This window comes from Manihot esculenta, chromosome 10 (assembly GCF_001659605.2).
Source record: "Manihot esculenta cultivar AM560-2 chromosome 10, M.esculenta_v8, whole genome shotgun sequence".
NCBI classification, from domain to species: domain Eukaryota; kingdom Viridiplantae; phylum Streptophyta; class Magnoliopsida; order Malpighiales; family Euphorbiaceae; genus Manihot; species Manihot esculenta.
This window is the reverse complement of record NC_035170.2, coordinates 2068936-2089961: the sequence shown is the minus strand read 5'-3', so window position 1 is coordinate 2089961 and position 21026 is coordinate 2068936. Positions and strand designations below refer to the sequence as shown.

General features: G+C 31.8%; 3 protein-coding genes and 2 non-coding genes across 5 annotated transcripts; 2 read left to right on the top strand and 3 right to left on the bottom strand.

Annotated features, from left to right (window-relative positions):
- The first annotated feature begins 874 nt into the window (after nucleotides 1-874).
- Nucleotides 875-3122, top strand: LOC110625040. The gene is made up of 6 exons (XM_021770536.2): nucleotides 875-1294; nucleotides 1764-1830; nucleotides 2141-2313; nucleotides 2493-2568; nucleotides 2654-2712; nucleotides 2833-3122. Exons 1-5 carry the CDS (start codon nucleotides 1172-1174, stop codon nucleotides 2668-2670), a joined length of 456 nt encoding a protein of 151 aa, XP_021626228.1. The 5' UTR covers nucleotides 875-1171; the 3' UTR covers nucleotides 2671-2712; nucleotides 2833-3122.
- Nucleotides 3123-4914: 1792 nt separating this feature from the next.
- On the bottom strand, nucleotides 4915-5786 carry LOC110625039. The gene has a single exon (XM_021770535.2). The coding sequence runs from the start codon at nucleotides 5494-5496 to the stop codon at nucleotides 4963-4965; it is 534 nt and encodes a 177-aa protein (XP_021626227.1). The 5' UTR covers nucleotides 5497-5786; the 3' UTR covers nucleotides 4915-4962.
- Nucleotides 5720-5791, bottom strand: TRNAD-GUC. The gene has a single exon. It is a non-coding gene; the product is annotated as a tRNA-Asp (tRNA).
- A 1732-nt stretch (nucleotides 5792-7523) lies between these two features.
- Nucleotides 7524-7595, top strand: TRNAP-AGG. The gene has a single exon. It is a non-coding gene; the product is annotated as a tRNA-Pro (tRNA).
- Nucleotides 7596-7707: 112 nt separating this feature from the next.
- Nucleotides 7708-10607, bottom strand: LOC110625038 (rop guanine nucleotide exchange factor 5). The gene is made up of 7 exons (XM_021770534.2): nucleotides 9971-10607; nucleotides 9768-9884; nucleotides 9516-9670; nucleotides 9298-9372; nucleotides 8921-9211; nucleotides 8458-8814; nucleotides 7708-8363 (listed from the first exon to the last, which is right to left on the bottom strand). Exons 1-7 carry the CDS (start codon nucleotides 10251-10253, stop codon nucleotides 7860-7862), a joined length of 1782 nt encoding a protein of 593 aa, XP_021626226.1. The 5' UTR covers nucleotides 10254-10607; the 3' UTR covers nucleotides 7708-7859.
- Nucleotides 10608-21026: the final 10419 nt, after the last annotated feature.

Below are 21026 nucleotides of genomic sequence, written 5' to 3'. Positions count from 1 at the left end.
TTAATATTTAATTTTATTTTTAAAAAAATATATATTTAATTTTTTAAACCTCTCATTTTTGTATAAAAGATTTAAAAAATTAACAAAATTTAAATCCTTATCCTCATGCACTACATGAAATTACCAACTCAATCGCCGACTTTTTCTTTTTTAAAAATTCCTCGAAGATCGCCGACTTCTGTAGTTGAGGATAAACATTTGATCACCTAATTACTAACAAAATCCATTCAAGAAAAAGAGAGATTAAATAAGGTGGAACGAGAATTTAAAATAAAAAATAATTTTATAAATTGTATAAATAATCATTAGCTAAAAAAATTAATATTTATATAAATATGTGTTTTATTTAATTTATCAAAAAAATTCCTAAGAAAATCGAACAATGGAACAAAATTGCTGTGTACAATGAACATGATAAAGATTAAAGAAAGGCATGCAAACGCACGTGAAAAACATACTTCATCTTCCTTTTTACAAAACATATATTCCGCCATTGATTCTTGAAAGATTTGGAGCCAGGGAAGAGCCACCTCTCATATCTTCTTTGATTTCAGTAAGTGAATAGAAAAAGAAAAAAATGGATAAAGAATCGGATGAGGGGTCAACCATTTTTTGCAAAAGAGGCAAAATAATATCATAACCCAAGAGCCCAAGTTGAAGGGGTAAGGCAACGACCTTATCCACTTTCCCATGAAACAAACAGCAAGAAAGCAAAAGAAAATTAAAACAGAGTCAAAGATATGGACAAGAAAGTACACGTGGCTAAAAGGGGTTGGAGATAGAAGGATTTTCCACCTGGAGAGAAGATGAAGAATCCATGTGTCGATAGAAAATTGAATAGAGGCACATGGGTTGCTGCAGGGCAAATTAGAAATAGAATCCAAAGACAAAACTATTGCTTTTTGGGCTTATAAATTGCAGACATCATTTGCTCTTAACTCTGCAAATCATCTTTCTATCTTCACGTGCTCTCTGTTTGCTCTTGTTCTTTAGCTCTGCAAATCTTATCTACCCATTACTGCTTCTGCTTCTGCTACCTCTTTTTTTCCCCTTTTAGTGTCTTTTCTTTGGAGGTCGTTATAGTTTCTTAAAGAAACAGTACAGTTTTGTTAGTTGGTTGACAGAAGAGTTTGGTTAAGGTATCTGTTGTCTTAATTATTAGGTATATTTCATGGAAAACAAGAGACAACAGAGTGGTGCTTCTTCTTTTGATCATCTCTTTGGTCCTAAAGATTCTTCTTCTGCTTCTTCTTCTTCAAGTGTTTTTGGGTCTATTTTCTCTTCTCCATCAACGGTAATCATCCTCTTTTTGATTCATTTCTATCAGATTTTTCTTGGACCCATTTGTGATATATTATTATTAGCCCATTAATCTCCATTGATAAAGATGGTAGCTTCATGTGATAATACTTATTTTCATTGGCTTTCATGGGTATTTTTCAATCAATTTCAATTCTTTATTTCATAAAGTAAAAAACAAACAAAAGTTTTAAAAAATAACCCAAAAAAAATCTCTCTATTACTTTTCATTGGATAATCCATAGCCTCCAATCCATGGATACAGTTTTATCAATTTTCATGTCCCTATCAATGTTACTGTAATGCATAGTTGACTAACTAGTGTTCATCTTGAATCTAGATTTGCATTTCCTTTATTTTTTTAAAAAAAAATTATATTATTATTATTGTTATTTTGATTGAGCCTAATATAAGATATTGATATAAAGTTTGTTATCTTTTTGTTATTATTCTTCAAAATTTAGGGGCTGGGGAGGGACTCTTCAGGGATCATGGGAAATCAAGGTGGCGGAGGCAAATATGGGAATCCAGGTATGTGCTCTTTCCTGGATTAGCATCTTTTTCAAGTTCTCTCATCAACTTGTCTAAGTACAACTTGTCAGAATCACTAACCCAACAGTTTTTCAACTGTAGATTTTTGTCTGATTTGTGTGCTAACTAGATTGGGTATACATAGAATATGCACCGACTTTAAATGTTCCATTAAAAAAATAAATAAATAAAAAAAACTCAACATTATATCTTATTATAATTTAAGGTCTAGAGTAGTATCTTTATTTTTTTATTAGTGGAATGAAAATAGAATTTTTAATTTAAAATTTTTTAATTGGGTTCTTTTCAGGTAATTCTTCTCAAAGCAACAAGGCAGGCAGCAGCACTGGCATACTTGGCAAAGATGCAAGTTCTATCTATCAAAATGAGACAGCAGAACCTTGTTATTTCAGCTCATCTATCTATTATGGTGGCCAAGAGAATTATTCTCCCAGGACCAATAACCCTGAATCTCATCATAGTGTGAGTATAAAATCTTAAATTTCGCATTTATTTTAAGCAAAGACTTTTTTTTAAATTAAATTTTAAAATGAATTAGACTAGACTCAAATTTAATGTAAAATAAATTTATAATTTTTTTTAATTACTATTAATTGTATATTCTTTATTAAACTGAATTTTCTTTTCTTTTTAATCAACAGTTGAAGAAAGATGATAAAAGTGATGATTCCAATGGCAACAATTCAAACAGTGCTTCAAGAGGGAATTGGTGGCAGGGTATGTGAACCAAAATATGAAAAATTATTTTTTTTTCTTTATAAATTATGAAAATTTCATTAATTTTGATAATATGATTATGCAGGTTCACTCTACTACTAGCTTTAGCCCCATAATATGAAAAATTAGCATCTATAAGCTAAGGTTAGCAAATCCTTAATAAATAATTAATTAATTTATCTTTTTATTTTCTACTAATTTTGTTCTTTGCCTTTAACCCATCATCTATTGGACTTAAAAATATTCTGTTTGTTTATGTCACAGGAATGATGACTATGATCTTCCTCAATACTATGGAAATAAGAAGATAAATATATTAGACTATATTAGAGAGGGAGTTGAGGCTTTATGTATTGGTATTGTAGGACTCTTTGCGGTCTCAGGCTTAGTCTGATATAACTGTATCAAAGTTGAACTTGAAGGTTCAACTCTCTCGATCTCCTTCCCCTTTTAACTCTAGCTGGGTAAAAAAATGTCCTAACTAATGTTTTACACAGTATATGATGTTTTGTTTTAAAGAGTTTGATAAAGTAAGAGCTAAATCTCTCTCTCTCTCAAGCCTGATCATATCTTACTGTGAGACAGATCCATGCAGGTTAGCTTTAAGCATTTGTCTATAACTGTTAAATGGTAAAAGAGAATGAAATATGAAGGTGGTCATGAACAGAAATGACTTCCACTGCGAGAAATATCGTTATTCCAAAGAACTATTTTTTCACAGTTCTCAGTGAAGCATTCAAAAAAATGAAGAACTGTTTGGGCAGAGATTATATAAGCATAAATAACTAGCTAAAAAGAGCTCAGAAGCATTTATGCATGGATGTAAAGTTACAGTTCTTGGCTAGAAAGAACTAGATCAAAGCTTCTAGAGAACAGCATATTCATATAAGCAAGTATATTATAAAATACCATGACTGATGTTGCTTTTCAAAGCAATGTATAAGTTGCAAGAGACGAGCCAGTTTGAATAGAACAATTGAAATATGGCTGTAAATAAAACTGAGATTTGAAGATGAAATGGGGAAAAGAGAAGTAAATGAGCTGTAGCCCACAGGACGATCAGCAATTTTTCAGCGTTTGGGAATGTTGACTGCAATTTCTGGCTTGGCTTCAAAACTCTTGGCTGTATTAGAAAGCATAACAGTACAAAGGCAGGCTGGATCCTTATCCATTGTCCTTATCTCAGCACATCATTCAGAAACTGCAGCATTTTCAACTTGTGTAGCCGATTTCCCACATTCTCCAGCTCCATCAACTCCATTAAACCTGGCGATCCCGAGTATTATCAGGAATATCACCGAGCAAATAGACAAGAGAGCTGCCATTTTCTAAGTTCAAATTCAGTTCAATGCACAAGAAATTCTCAGCCTCCTAAGATTTTATACTGCTGATGTTTACACGTAAATTCCATTAGTTATAGAGGCCGCAGCACCAGACGCAATGTGGTTTTATTTATTGCAGCATCTACTCCATTCATAATAGATCCATAATTACCTCGACATTTTCAAGCCCATGACATCTATTGCTCACTGGTCTTTGCTACCTCCATTTCTGTTTTTTTATCCCTGAGGAAGCAAAGAAGAGCTTTTCACAAGAAGTTGACAACAGATGAAAACCTCCATTTTCTTCAAAGCATGAAAGCTTCATTTTAATATCCATCTCCTTGTCACGCAGCTTTAAGCACCACACGATGAACTAGCTTTGCCCAAATGCAACACAAGTACTTAACACATGCTTCAGCCTACTTATCTTAATTCCCAAGAGTTCAGGGCAACTCTAACTAACTGATAACGGCGAGCACCCATACAATCTAAAAAGTCGATTCAGGGTTTTGTTTTGTTTTGTTTTACTTGAGAGTCTGTTTTTCTTTTAATTTCAAACGCAATTAAGAAGAAACACTAAACCATATCTGTGTCTATCAAAATTTTTTGTCCTTTCAAACTCTGGCTTCTTATCCTCATCAATCACAGTCAGTTCTTAATATCACAGGGCACGTTAATTTCTGCATTAAAATTCATCCCCCCTTCATAAATAGATTATTAATTACTCACATCACATTCAACTCATAAGCATTAATCGCATTGCACCTAACACATGCAAACTCTTCCTTCTTATCTAAAATCCAATTTGCAGGGTTGCACATTCAAAGATCCCTTTTTCCACAAACCCAACGAAATTCCAACTTCCGCCCACAACCCCTTTATCTTTTTGCTACTAAAAACCCAAAACACCCCATTAATAACCTCAAGCATCCAAAAACAGATTTTTTTTTCTTCCCCAAATTATTACACGAAAATAAAAGCACTTCCATTTTCAATTTCAGACAAGTGAGAAAAGATTCATAAATACAGACAAACTCATAAATATATTATTAATTTACCTCGTGGATGTAATCTAACAAAAAAAGGCATACAAAACGATGCAAGAATAAATCAAGAGAGCACTAGAGACAAAAATCACAAGAGGTACAACAGCAGCCAAGCTAAACCCACTTCCACAAGCCAAAGTCCCAAGCTTGAACTGAACCACATTAATCAAAGCCAGCATCAAGAACACGCACCCGACAACCGACCCAACACCCGAAGCCAGCATCCCAACGCGAAAAGAACCCTTGTTCACGCGCACGTATAACTCGGGCAAGTGATGGGAATTAGAGGGAAAACCGGAGGTTTTGGAGATACGAAGAGCTTGTTTGAGTGCTAGAGCGATCAAGCTGGAGAAGAGGAACGAGCTGAAGGAGAAGACGTGGAAGGAGACAATGTTCTCAACGATGGCGGGGCCGGCGACGCAAGGGGAGGTGGGATCGTTGACAAGGGAGCTACTGGGGTCGGTTGGATTCCAAGCGAGACCGACGAAGACAGCGAAAGTGAAGAGAGAATTCACATTGACGATGCCGTCGAGGGCGGAGATGTGGATGCTGGTGGTCATCGTGATTTGAGGTGATCTCGATTTGATTTGATTGACGAATTTCTGATTTGATCAGAAGGTGGAGTGACGAGTTTGTTCTTCGTCGTAGGAAATGGGTGGGAAAGTGGCTTAAAGTGAAACTAACAGAAAAGTACGGTTATGCACAGGAGGAGTGTGCAATACGCAACCGTTTAAATATCTTTTACAAAAGTGGGAAAGAAAAAGAAAAGAGAAAGTAAAATATCGCCGTTGCCGGGGATCGAACCCGGGTCACCCGCGTGACAGGCGGGAATACTCACCACTATACTACAACGACCTGGTTGATAAGCTATCAAACTATTTTATATCTAATTAATTTTAATTGTAGAATTTTTTTTATGAAGTTTTTTTTTTGCCAAGAGGCAAAAGAATTTATTAAGACCGGATCTAAATCTAAAGACATACAGAGGCTTAATAATCCAGATTTAAAGTAACTAGAAAATGCAAGTTCATATACACTCAACCCATAAGAAAACCCTAGTAGGATAAAGCAAATTTGATTTTTTGACTTGAGTAATAGATTCAAAGAGAAAGAACAATGGCGGCTCAACACATAAAACTTGTCGCTTAAGAAAGATTAGAGAAAGAAGAGCAAACTTGAAATTACTAATGGAAAGTCTAAGACCATAAGCTTTTCATTGACCAAATTAGAAGAATAACGAAATAGACTTGTAAGAAAAATTCGGTATAAGCGAAAGATTAGAGAAAGAAGAGCAAACTTGAAATTACTAATGGAAAGTCTAAGACCATAACCTTTTCATTGACCAAATTAGGAGAATAACGAAATAGACTTGTAAGAAAAATTCGGTATAAAATAGAGACTTAAATCGTGTTTCAAAAAAATAGATTTTCATTATGTATGTAGCACACACTATAGTTAATCGAGACAGTAAAACTCTAGTCATCTCACTCTCTTGTAGGTTTTAATGAATTGAAAACTCTAAATTTATTCTGTATACGTCCGCGAGTTATTCTCCTACCACCAAAGAAACGACATAAATTGAGATGGGAAGTCACCACACTTGCTTGCAAGAACTCCAATACAAATCAACTAATAGACCAACAAAAGTAAGTGAAAAGATAAAAAGTATATTAAAACAATCATCTAGTAGAATTTCAAAATCTGCTCAACTCCAATTCAACAATAGGAAAAAGCAACTAATGCTGAGTCAGGAAAAAAAATAACTTTCTCTTCTCAGAAATTAGATTTAGATCGGCATTAAAGAGGTTGTGATCATAATAGAAAGGAAAAAAAAATAGAGAGTTGTATTTATAACAATTACATCTTAAAAGTTTTTAAATTTTAAAAGTTTTAAAGTAATGGTTTTTTCAAAATAATTTGCTTAAAAATAAAATTTATCAATTAATTTAATTTAATTTAATTTAATTTAATTTATGAATTCGTAGCAAGAAGTATTCATCATTATTCATTAAATTGATAATAATGAAATTTATGCAAAATTGGTACCGACATGATAATTTATCTATTTTGAGTTAACTCATAAAATGCCTCTCTATTTTCACAATGAAACAATAACAATAATAATAAGTGTCTAGACTTTTTTCTTGTCACTTATTTTGAAAAGAAAACAACCTTTATTTAATTTCCATACAAAGAATTACCACATCACAACAACAATAATGCTTGAGTGAAATATATTAATATTGTATTATTAAACTTTTATTAAATACGATTATTTGTATGGATAATAATATTTTATATTTAATATCACATTACGAATATAAATTCTTATCTTACAATTTAATCAATAATGATATTATTTTTGATAATTAACTGTATAGTTTTTTAAAATTTACTAAAACCAACAATTCAAATCATGTTTTTTAATAATGGACAATTTAGTTCTTCAATTTTTATTATGTTAATAAAATAATTTTTTTATTAAATTTATTATTATTCAATTATAAATTAAAAAATAAATTGAAATTAAAAAATTATAATAATGAAGTTATTATAAATAATAAAAACAATCACAGGAAAACAAAACGGGCATTTGGTCTAGTGGCATGATTCTCGCTTAGGGTGCGAGAGGTCCCGAGTTCAATTCTCGGAATGCCCCCACTTTGATAATTTTTTTCCCCTTCTTTCCTGAACTTCACTTCTAACATATGACTAAACAAGACAAGCAAAATAAACCATTTATCAAAGTTCCTGATATGATGTAAAATCAGTGAAAATCAACAAGACAAACAATCCATTTAACCAATAAATTAAACGACAATAATTTGTTACAGCAAGAGGCATTCTATCTTATAAACTATTCCTAATCTCATACTAACATATGTCAACTCTCTTCTGCCCACCAATCTCTTAGCTAACTGCTTTAGTCTACTGTATATTTTGGTGCATCTTGATATGATTTAGCTGTCCCATTTTCATGCCCTCTACCTTCTGCGCCATTTGTGTTTGTATTAGGACATGTTGCCTCAGTTGAATTCCCACACAGCTTTGCCTTTGTATCAACACCAAGATAACTTGTCAAGACTCGTTTTACTCCGAACCCACGACGGGGAGGCTTGTTGCTGTTGTTGGAGGTGGTAATATTGTGGAGAAATGGAGTTCTTTCTCCCCTTGCAGGGCTAATGAGCGATGATGCAGGCGAAAAAGTCGGTGTACTAAATGTTTTGTATGGTGTGCCTGAGACAGGCACAGAGTAGGGAATTGAAACCTTCTTGTGAGCAATGACACTGACTGTTGGAACTGATAATTTGTCTGAATGTTTTGTCAAGTCATCAACGTATAGCAAATCATCGATACGAGCCACGACGTTGAATGCCAAGCTCTCTAGAACTCTTGAATAGCTTTCAAGAATGGATTTTCCAACATCCTGGATTTTGGAATGGCAAGTCTAGTTAACATGAATCAAGAAATATAATGCACTTTAAGGGAATCAATAACCTGCTAAAGGGAGGAAGTTCAACCTTGTTGAATTGGATTTTGCTGGTATCTAATGTGGTCTGGCTTAGACTAGGGAAACGTTGCTTCAAGGAAAGCAGGAGACTTTCGGCTCTTTCTGCAAGCAGTTCCCTCTTATCTACATCAACCATCAAGTCCTTGACCATCTCCCATGATGACCTTGTAGTAGACCGATTTGGATTATTTTGAGGTTTTGAATGAGCTCTCCTACGCCACACATATATCGCAGATTCTACACGGTTCGCAATCTCAAGAGCAACATGCTCAGTGGACAGGTCTAGGCAATCGAGCAGGCACTCTGCAGAAAACTGATCCGTAGTAATATACCGGTATATGAGGTCTCCTAGACAAGCTCTCCCATTCTGGAAAAATACAAATTACATAGAACTAAATGTCATTACAAATCCATGCGAAGTAGAAGAAATTTATTACATGCTAGCGGAGAGAGATCAAGTTCTAAGGCTACACCTTTGGAAGTGACTCCAAGTATGAATCAGGAACATCCATTTCAGCTAAGGCAATGTTGTTGATTGCCATTGCAGCTTTTAGTATTTGATGTGTACATTCGCGTGTATGGTTCAATTGTTTTCTTGAATTATCACTAAGACCACCTGCAGGAACACGGGGTACGGGCAGCCACCATTTCTCCTCTTGCCTCTGAATTGCTTTGCGGAAAGAAGTTGACCCATCTGCATCTTGGGCTACAATGCCTTGATCAACATACCAAAACTCTGCATCCGCAAAAGTGTCTAGTATTTCCTGACATTGAAGGTTCAGACGGTTGATCATTCAGAATACAAGAAGTTTACAGATACCAAAATTAAACAAGTATTACTAAATATTACAAGAAGCATGTTGTCCAGTTTTCGCAGAGCTGGGAGATTGATAAAAAGATCTGATCTTGGCCTGCAAGTCATGACCTACAAAATGCAGAAAATTATTCACTTGGAAGTAAGAAAAGACAGGAAAAACGACCTTCTCATAAAAAAAAGGGGTTCTACACAGATTAAGCAAGTTTTATGTTTAAAATTCGGAATTAAATTTGGCCTAGAAGTTAACTCACCTCTAGCTTACTACCATCAGGAAACGTTTGCCAAGAGGGTATTAACTCCACAATGTGATCACCAACACAAAGAAGCCACTCCATCTCCCTTCTCCACATTGATTTCTTCTCTGGGGGCAGTGGTTCCAGCCTCCACAGTTGCCCAAAAATAGTAACTAGATGTTGCATAACCAAGATTAAATTATAATGAATTTGAATATTTTAAGCACTTCTCACACACAAAAACACATAAATATCGAGAGCAGAGCATACCACAGAGGTTAGTAATGGCATTTGATATAGCCAAAGCTGTGCAAACCCCTTTTCCAGACCCTGACATGTCTTCACCAAGCAACAACTTTGCGAACCTCTCCTTCATCATATCAATCTCTGCACAAATTTGAAATGGATTCAAAATTCAAATTGGAGCATTTAAATTTTGAAAATTTTTTAGAAGGAAAAACAGAGACACCGACCTGAAATCTTCGATCCTAGTTTTTTGAACTTGGAATCCTCCGAATGAGTTTTCTTTTGATCTTCATTTCCTCCAGAGGCTACTAAGTTCTTGCACTCTCCAGCTTTCCTTATAGGCCAACCCAAAGGAGAAGGCGAAGCACACCCCACTGACTTCACTTCCTCCGCAGAACTAGACACAGAACTCAAACTGCTGCTATCTCTTGATTCAGTCACTGACTCGGACCCATTTGTGCTCTTGTCAAATCCTCCTGCTGCACTATTCTTATTCACTGCACTTTCCATTGTTGATGAAAAAGAATAAATTTTTTTGAAACCCCAAAAGCTCAGATTCTTGTAAGATTCACCAAAGACATCTTCTTTCGCTCAGAGAAACCCCATTAGTGATAAACCCAAAAACTCAAACAGCTTGATTTTGAAGTGGGTCATGGTAGATTCAGGTTGCTGTTAACACACATGACTGGGATATATGTGAGGTGAAAGAAAGTCAGATTCGGTTCGCTGTATGCTAAGTTCTAGTTACTGTGCCCCTCTCTCTCTCTCTCTCTCTCTCTCTCTCTCAATTGAAATTTAATTTTGAAGCTCAAAACGGTAACTGAGAATGGACACATGCCATGGCTAACGTCTCTCTCTCTCTCTCTCGCTTTCAGTCTCTGAGTAGAGAATACATTCAAAATAATAATAAAATACAGCGGCCAGATGCTTTTGAGCGGACGACTGTGACGATGGTAGTGAAACTACACTCTTGCCCTTATCGGTACCACTAGTGGAAAGGATTGTATTTCTGTATTTTTAAATCACAATTTCTTTTTTGAAAAAAATGTCATGAAATTAATGTTTTTTAAATGTACTTTGTTGGTGGTCCTTATGACGAGAAACATTAATATTTTTTTTGTTTTTACTCATTTTTAAGCTATTCAAAATTTAAACATAACGTAATCCACCTAACCAGAAAATTACATTAAGTATATTTTTTTTATTTTCAAATTTCTAATTTCATATTACTCTATTTAAAAAAATTATCATTTTTCATATATTATTTGAAATAATAATTTATTTATATAGCTGTATAAAATATTATAATTATTCAAAATAAATTATAAATTATCATTTAAATATAAAAGTCTCGTGTTTGGCATGAATTTAATTAGATAGTATATGGTTTTATCTATAAAAAAGAATATTAGAATGCTACAAATCTCAATTCTTTGTTAAGATTTGTGTTCTTACCTACAGAATGAGGTCTCACGATAAATTACCGTTGGATAATACAATCCCTAATATATCTATAATTGCGAGATTTTTTATTTACTAGTCGATATTAATTAAATTTATAAAAATTTTAATAATTAATTTTATTTTCTTATAATATAAAAATTAATAAATACAAAAATTAAAATATATATTCTCACACAATTATTCTTAACTATAAAACAGATCATTACACTTGTTCTTTAATTTAATTTACACTTTGAACATTGAAATGATTGTTAGAGATATCAATTACCTCACTTTCCTTTTCTTGCAAATTAATACAGTTTCGTTTAAGTGACATCAAATAATATGCGTTATATAATTTTTTTTAATAAATCAAATAAAACAGAGTATATTAAAAAATATATAAAATAAAATTTATTAATTTATTCATTTTAATTATATATTTTTAAATTGTATGAAATAAAATAGCTTTATTTTATAAATAAAGGAGAAAATACTGTTCAATTTTAAAAAAAAAATTTACAACTTTATGATTTTATTTAAATAAAACATTGATCATAATTAAAACATTTTTTGAAAATTCATTATATATATACGCATGCAAGTGAATACGATATCAGTCTTTGCAAATCAACATATCGTCTTTGCAAATCAACGTTAGAGCCATTTTTCAAGTGATTTTGGTGTAACATGTTCATAATCATTAATTTAAAATACACTTTCATTAAAATTAAATTCGGATGATTATTTAAAAAAAATACTTTCCATTTTTATTATCTCCTTTATGTTTATCAGAAAAAAAAAAAGCTAAAAATTTTAATATATACATATAATAATTAGAAACAATGCTTTCTTCAAGAAAAAGAATTGAGAGATTTATATTTTAGTTTCTGAGTATTGGCATTATTAACAAGTCAGTCCTTATATTAACTTTTCTCTTCATCAATAAAATAGTCTTTTCATCATCTTTTTCGTTAAAAATAGATAAAAAATGAATGAGAAAATTTTTAAAATTCAATTTTACCCTCAAATAAAATATTTTATTTAGTCCTTAAATATTACTATTATTAATAAGTCAGTCCCTACATTTTTCAAAATCTAGTAAAACGTCATTATTTTTTCTCATATCTATTAAAACGTTCTTATCGTTTCTTTTCATCAACGAAATAGTCCATTTTCCTCCTCCTCCTCCTCCTTAAAAGAAAAAAAGATGATGATAAAGGGGGAAAAGAAGAAAAAGAAGAAGAAGAAGAAGAAATAGAAGAAGAATATGATGATAATGATGAAAAAGAAAAAGAAAAAACTCCTCGTTAAAGAAGAATAAAAAGAAAAATCGAAGAAAAATCAAAGAAGAAAAAGAAAAAGAAGAACCAAAGAATCAAAGAAGAAGAAGAAGAAGAAGGAGGAGGAGGAGGAGGAGGAGGAGGAGGAGGATGAAAAGAAGGGGATAATTTGGTATTTTGCTATATTTTTAACGATAGAAAATATTAAAAATAGACGAAATGACTATTTTTGTTGACAAAGAGAAAAAATAAAGATATTTTAATAGATTTCTGAAAATGTAGAGACTGACTTATTAATAATGGCAATACTCATAAACTAAATTATAAATCTCTTAAAAAAATTATAGTCAACCGATATGTTAGTAAAATTGAGTATTTTGTAAGATTTTATTTTTTTATTTTATTTGGAAAATTAAAAATAATAATACATAATTTTATAAAAATTTATTTAATTTTTTTTTACAAATAAATTTCAAATAAAAAAAATGTACAATTAAAATATTAAAAAAATTCCACTTTGTACTAGTTTTACAAACATTTAGACTCAAATCAATAAAAAAAATAAAAATTTAAAATTTCAATTGACCGCAAAAATATTAAATTACTAGTAATTAGCATTTTAAGTTTATAAGCCTTAACCAACGTTGAATGAATTAAAATTCAAAATTTTAGATTATTTTAGAATTAGTTATTTTGAAATTACCAAATTATAATGTACAAAAATAGCTATTAGAATAACTTGAAGAAAAAAACTTAATCTTTAGGTTAAAAATTAATCTAAATACCCATTGATGGTAATTAAAAAAAAAAAAAGAAATGCTTATCTTAACATATTTTTGCAATAAGTTGACAATAAATTGTTAAGCTTCAAATTAGCCCCACTAATTATATAGTTTTGCATGTATTTATTGAAAATAATTATAGTTGCAATTATTAAAAATTTATTTGCTCACCTATAATTTATTTTATGAAGCAGGTGAGTTAGGTTGAAGTTATGAAATGAATTTAGGTTGTTTTTTTAACGAAAAATATTTTTTAATATTTTTGGGTGTTTGAGTCTTTGAGACATTTAAAAAAATTAATCAATAAAAAATATTTTTAAAATAAAAAAATAAATAATTTTAAGAAAATTAACTTCTTTTTCTTGAACGGTGAGATTTGTAATTAATTAATCTTGTAAGAGAAAAAAGTAATATAGTTAATGCTTACGACAGTCATTCCGACACTCTCAAGTCAGCAAATTGAAGAAAAGAGCGAAAGAATTATAATACTTTTGAGTAGTAGTTGTATAAGAAAATAATATATTTTTATTTTTGTGATTAACTTTTATCTTATAAAAAAATAAAATTAATTATAATATTTTATAGTAATTTGATAATAATGTGATCGGCTCATTGATAAGTGATCTCACCGGCTATTTGATTGAGATTTATATAATTACAAACGTAAAAGAAGGTCTGCTGATCGCTAATAATAATTTCTTATGAGACTCCACCTTTCTAGGAGAGGGTGAGTATTTGACGAAGAGTCGAACGAAAGCAGACCTAAAACATCTAAATCTCATTTTCTTTCTGTGAAACCAAATATCATCTAATTAGATTTATCTAATTAGATTTTTACCACGTGATTCTATTTTTGAGTGACAGTACATTATATATTTTTAGATGATTATCGTGTAATATCATTAAAATTTTTATATATAATTTTTTTTAATAAATTTTATTTTTTAAAAATTAAAATTAAATAATAAAAAATAAATTATTTCATTAAAAAATATTTTTCACATAAAATATTTTTATAAAAATTATTTTTTATAAAAATTACTTTTCAAATATAAATTAATTTTTAAAAGTAAACGGAGTTTTAATATAGATTGAATTTTTAGCACAGATATAATTAATTTATAAAAATGCTTTTTTTTGGCACTTTTAATAATTAAGTCACTAGTAGAATTAATTTAAGGTTAAGAATTTATCTAATTTCTAATTGCTACTCAAGGAAAAATTGTCAAAATCTACATTTAGATAGTAAGGATTGGACCAATAGTTACGCTGAAAATTAAAGATCTTAAATGTATTTTTACTATTGTTGGATTTTTTTCAATTAAAGCACTTTACTTAATTATTTTACATTATTTACGTTATTTAATTTTTAATATATATGATCTCATTGGTCAACTATCATAATTATAATTATAAGATTTTTACTTATTCGACTCATAATTTTTATTTATTTTATTTTTTATATATATTAAAAAATAGTTTTTTATTAATTTTTTAATAATATTTATCTTAAAAATATTAAATTTTATTAAATAGTAAAAGAGATTTTGAAAAAAATTTTAAAAATAAAATAATATTATAATAATTAATTTATATATTATTATTGTGTAAAAAATAAAAGTGACCCAACATAAAATTTAGAATATAATTCTTTATAATTGGATCTCAAATGGAGAATTTGTAGCTGTAATTCCGAGTTAATTAAGCTAAATTTTGTATTAAAAAACTTCCATGTTTAGTTAATATTTATTTATTTTTATAAGATTAACTAATCTTTATTACCAAACTTAGAAGTGGTAATTTATAATAAAACAGCCCACATGCAAGGGTAACATGGTAAATTTGTCCGTGAATTTTGAATGGATGTAAGTTTTGGGGGCCTAGCCGTTTAGGGATATAGGGTTGCTTTTTGAGGTTTTCGATGCATAATGTACTATATAGTATATATATACACTTCGCTGTGTATATCTGTCTACGGACCGATTTGAATTATGAATCAGATCAAATCTGATTTGGATTGATTCTAAAATTAAAATGAATCAATTGTTTTGATTTATAAATAGTGTTAAATAACAATATTCTATTTATTTATAAAAAATTTAGTTTTAATTAAAAAAATAAAAATATTAATAAATTTATATATAATATTGTTAATATAAATTTTAAAGTGAGATGGTTGAGAAAGTTAAAGCTAAACTTGGTATGATTATGACAAAGCATGAGATTCATAGTATAGGAGGAGTTGGTGAGTTTTCATGCAAATTTTCCACAGGACACATTAACCCTTTTACGGCTGTATGGTCCCAAACCTTTTAGAGCTTCTCAAATTAAAAAAATAAATAAATAAATAAAATAATAATAATAAAAGATAAAGGCAAAAGTGAGCCACCAACGGCTATCTTTAAAGAAGCAAAGATTTAAAAGAAACAAAAGGTTTGGGCTTTGCGAGAAATTGAGAAAATGAGCATTGACTTTTTTACATCCAAATGTATAGAGTATGGTTTCAATTTCTACCTTTTCCAAAGTTTATTCTCTTTATTTTATTTTCCGCATCCCGCCTTTATAATTCAACCTTACAACTAATTTAATAATTACTAACGACTTTTATTTTTGGACATTTCATTTCTAACAAAATAACTTATATTCAATTATTTAATTTTAATTTAAAAAATAAAATTATTAATAAATTTATATATAAAAGTTTTAATAGGATTTTCAAAAAGGGCTAAAGTCCCTACTTTACCCATTTTGTTCTGCTCTATCCACTATTTTTTTATTGATTAAAGACTTATAATAAGTTTCGTACAAAGTCATAAATTTGTGCAATTAAAGATTCATAATAAGATATAATAGAAAAAAAAAATCACTTTCAATAATTTTATTCAACACTTTTTTTTTAGCTAATATACTCTTAACCATGCAATCTAATTAAATATACCTGCTGATGACCGCTGAATTTTTTCGTCCTGATTTAAAGCCAGACCCATTAGGGCAGCCCATAATCTGAAGGCTTCTAAGCCTCCTCCAAGAACCAGGTTCAGCCCACTCAGCTCAAAGACCGGGTTCCAGTTAGTTTCTTCAGTCAGATCGGCCCAGTCCTTTCGGCCCAATAAATAGATTCCCTCTGGATCTAGTCTTAATCTTATCTTTCGGCCCAGCTCGGAATCAGGAAGGAATTCAGCCCATTCGCCTTGTGGGACTATCCGCATGCGCGCCCGGGGAGAATCAGGGGCCGTTATGCATAGGGCAGCGATCTGATTTTTTTGTACGTCCATATCAACGCAACAGTGACAGGTGACCCAATAACATGCATTCTGTTACACATCACTAACAGACAAAAGAAAACATATAAAAGGAGAAATATTCTCCTTTAGGGATAAGCTTTTTTCAGTTTTACAGAATTCATTGTAAAACTCTATTTTCTGGATCTCAGATCATCACTTACAATTAATTGTTCAACTAAACTCTAGCGCCAATCGACCATGGCCAGACTAAACGCCAGCAGTACAACGCTCATCTTGCAGAGACAACAATCCTTACCTCATAGATCCAAAAGACGTCTTCACAAGAACAGAGCACAAAACCAACGTCTACGGACCATCTAAAACTATACACCACCAGACGAAGATGAATTGAGATCGAAGCCTACTTTTCGTCAGCCATGAAAATTTGACAGCAATAACACTACCACCTTCTTAGTCACTTCTCTCTCTAATTTCAGAATTTCGCTCTAATTCTTCAAATCCAATACCACAGTTAGAGTGAGTTTATTAAAAAAACAAGAAAGATTGAATATGTTAAAATTGGATAAAATTATAATAGTAAAGGTTATAGTTGTTTGCAATTATTCCTAAAAGGTTAAACACATCATCATGTAATTTAATTTTTTTTTGAAAATTATTTATAATCAGTATATTTAACGTATGCCATTTTTTAAAGTATAATAAGTTAATTTATAATTTTTAACGAAAAAAAGCCCGATATTCATTGATACAAGAGAAAATACAAGGCCCAATTTAGAAGAACAAACACAGATGAAACTTAACCCAAATAAACAGAATTGGAGCCCTGGCCGGATTGAATCAGGATTCAAAGATGGTGCTAACCAGAATAGGGAATCTACGAACCTAATCTAAAATATTTAAATTTAATTAATTAATTAATGTAAAAATATATTTTTTATATACTATTATATATTTTGTACTTTGTATTCTAAAATGTATAGAATTTAAATATTTTACTAGACCTGTTAAAGTTTTAAGATGTAAATTTTATTGAAAAATATTTTATGAAAATATTAATTTAAAAAATTAGATAGTTTCAGATATTTTTAAATAATAATTATTAAATTTAAATAATAAATAAACGATTCAAAGTAAATATTAATTAAATTTAAAATGAATCCAAGTATTAAAAATAATATATTAATTCAAATTCGGATAAATTGGGATGTGTATATCGTCATAGTAAATGTAATTTTTTTTTCACAAATAATAGATATAAGTCCAATTAACACTTTGAATACTAGACACGCGAAATTATTAAACAAAAATTACAATCCTTTATTTATTATTTAATTTTTTTTCTTTCTATAGTTTTTATTGATTCCTTTATTCTATTTTAATTATTTTTTAATTTTAATATAATTATTAAAGATTTAATTAGATTATCACATTTTTTCAACGGAAAAATATAAGAACAGTAACATTCTCATAATAACACTTTTAAAAACTGAGGGACTTGGTCTTCAAAGACTTGCGACATGTTCATATTGAGAGAAATATTTTTTTATTAAATTTTATATATACAGTGAGGGTTATCAATGATCTTTCACATAATCTTAATAAAAATATATAGACATATTAAACATAAATTTATCTATCTCACTTAAATTAATATACTAAATGATGTGGCTAAAATAGAGTTGTGCTACAATTGATCAATCTGCGAAAAAAAGAACGTGAGATTATTAACGTCTACGGCAGTCATTTCGACGCTTAAATTAGTAAACTGAAAAGAAATGCTTATATAATATAATGCTTTGAACTTAACAGTAGTTGTGTAAGAATTGCATACCTTCATCTTCATCTTTATCTTTTGGGACTAACATCCAAAAACTCGCCGGACAATTATCTGCCTTGTGGTGCTTTTTGGCAGAAACTTGACTTTGTCTTTTAGGACTAATATCTGAAAACTCGCCTGGTGGCTACCCGCCTTGTAGTGTTTCTTGGCAGAAATTTACTTTTGTCTTTTTGGGATTAACATCTGATAACTCATCTGCCTTGTGGTGTCCTTTGGCAGAAATGTGCTTTTGTCTTTTAGGACTAGCACCCAAAGACTAGCGCAGCGGATACCCACTTTGTGACCTGCGTATAAAATGCCTTAGAAATTTTTTTATAAAATGGGACTAACACCCGGTTGTGTGGCCTAGCGGATACCCGTCTTGTAGCTTGCCTGGCGGATACCCACCTTGTGTTGTCGATATAAAATGCCTTTGTTAATTGGAACTAACATCCGGACATGTGTCTGGCGGATTTTCGCTTGACGGATACCTACTTTGTGACTCGCCTGGCGAATACCCACCTTGTGGCGTTTTTTAGCAAAAATTTGCTTTTGTCTTTTGGGATTAACACCAGAAGACTCGTTCGCCTTATGGCGTCTGTTGGCAGAAACTTGCCTTTGTTTTTTAAGACTAGCACCCGAAGACTCGCCTGGCAAATATCCGCCTTGTGATCTGGGCATGAATGCCTTAGAAATTTTTTGTGAAATGGGACTAACACTCGATTGCGTGGCATGGCGGACACCAGCTTTGTGGCTTGGCATAGAATGCCTTAGAAATTTTTATGAAATGGTGCTAACGCCCGAATTGTGGCCTGGCAGATACCCACCTTGTGGCCTGTCATAAAATGTCTTGTTTAGTTTTTGTGAAATGGGACTAACACCTGGATATGTGTCTGGCGGATTTTCGCCTAGCGGATACCCATCTTGTGGCATTTTTTAGCAGAAATTTGCTTTTGTCTTTTGGGATTAACACCCGAAGACTCGTCCGCCTTGTGGCGCCTCTTGGCAGAAACTTGTCTTTGTCTTTTAGGACTAGCACCCGAAGACTTGTCTAGCGGATATCCGCCTTGTGGCCTAGACATGAATGCCTTAGAAACTTTTTATAAAATGGGACTAACACTCGGTTGCGTGGCGTGGCGGACACCCGTCTTATGGCTTGGCATAAAATGCCTTAGAAGTTTTTATGAAATAGGACTGACACCTGAATTATGGCCTGACGGATATCCACCTACTTTTTTGTGAAATGGGACTAACACCCAGACATGTGTCTGGCGGATTCTCACCTTATGGCTTGCCTGGGGGATATCCGCCTTGTAACATCGGCATGAAATGCCTTAGTTAATCGGGACAAATATCAGACATGTGCCTGGCGGATACCCACTTTGTCGTGTTTTTTGGCATGTCTTTTAGGATTAACGCCCAAAGACTTGCCCGCCTTGTGGCATCTCTTAATAGAAATTTGCCTTTGTCTTTTAGGACTAGCACCCAAAGACCCGCCTAGCGAATATCCGCCTTGTGGTCTGAGCATAAAATGCCTTAGAAAATTTTTGTAAAATGGGACTAACACCCAATTGCGTGGCCTGACGGATACTTACCTTGTGGGTTCGTATAGAATGCCTTAGAAATTTTTATGAAATAGGACTAACACTCAGATTGTGGCCTGGCAGATACCCACCTTATGCATAAAAAGCCTTGTTTACTTTTTTTGAAATGGGACTAATACCCGATTGTGTGGCCTAGTGGATACTCGTCTTGTGACTCATCTGAAGGATACTCGCCTTATGGTGCCAGCATGAAATGCCTTAGTTAATCAGGGCTAACATCCGGATATATGCCTAGTAGGTATTCGCCTTGTGGCGCTGGCATGAAATGCCGCATATATGCCTAGCGAATTTTCGCCTTGTAGCGTCGACATAAAATGCCTTAGTTAATCGAGACTAACACCCAGACATGTCCTTAATGGATTCCCATCTTTTAGCTCGCCTGGCAGATACCCATCTTATGGCTTGGCATAAAATGTCTTAGTTAATCGGGACTAAGACTTGGACATGTACCTGGTGGATTCTCCCCTTGTGGCTTGCCTGGCGGATACCCGCCTTATGACATTGTTCTTGTCATTGTGCTTTTTTCCATCCAATGTTTTTGATTTATATATCAAAAAAGACTGAAGAATACATCATAGTTTTATTGATAATATTTCAAGTATACTTTCAAGAATAATTAAAAGATTCGGTCATCTAACTTGACCAATTTCAAAACTCGAGGTTTGATTTCGGAACAGAATATATGTGACATTCTACTTCTATAGATCCTTATTGCCACTCGGTCCTCCTATAATCATGTAAATAACCCCTATGGGTTTATTTTCATTAGGATTGACTAGTGTTTCTATCTCATGTTCTAAACTCTTTTCTTTTATCTTTTCTAGCAAACTTTCAAAGTGTGCCGTCCCTTAGTAACCTCTCGATCTCGTCTTTCAGCTGTCAGCATTCCTCCATTGTATGTCCATGGTTTTTGTAAAAATGACAGTACTTGGTCCTCTCTCACCTTTCAACTTTCTCAGAATTGAGTTTGAAAGGCCATCTGACTTTCTTGTCATTTTTCCTAAGATCTCTTTTGATAGGAGTGAGGCATCATCCAAGTCATAGTCCTCCTCTTACTCCTTCCAATACCTTTGAACATCCCGTACCAGCTTCCAATCCACATCTTTTAAA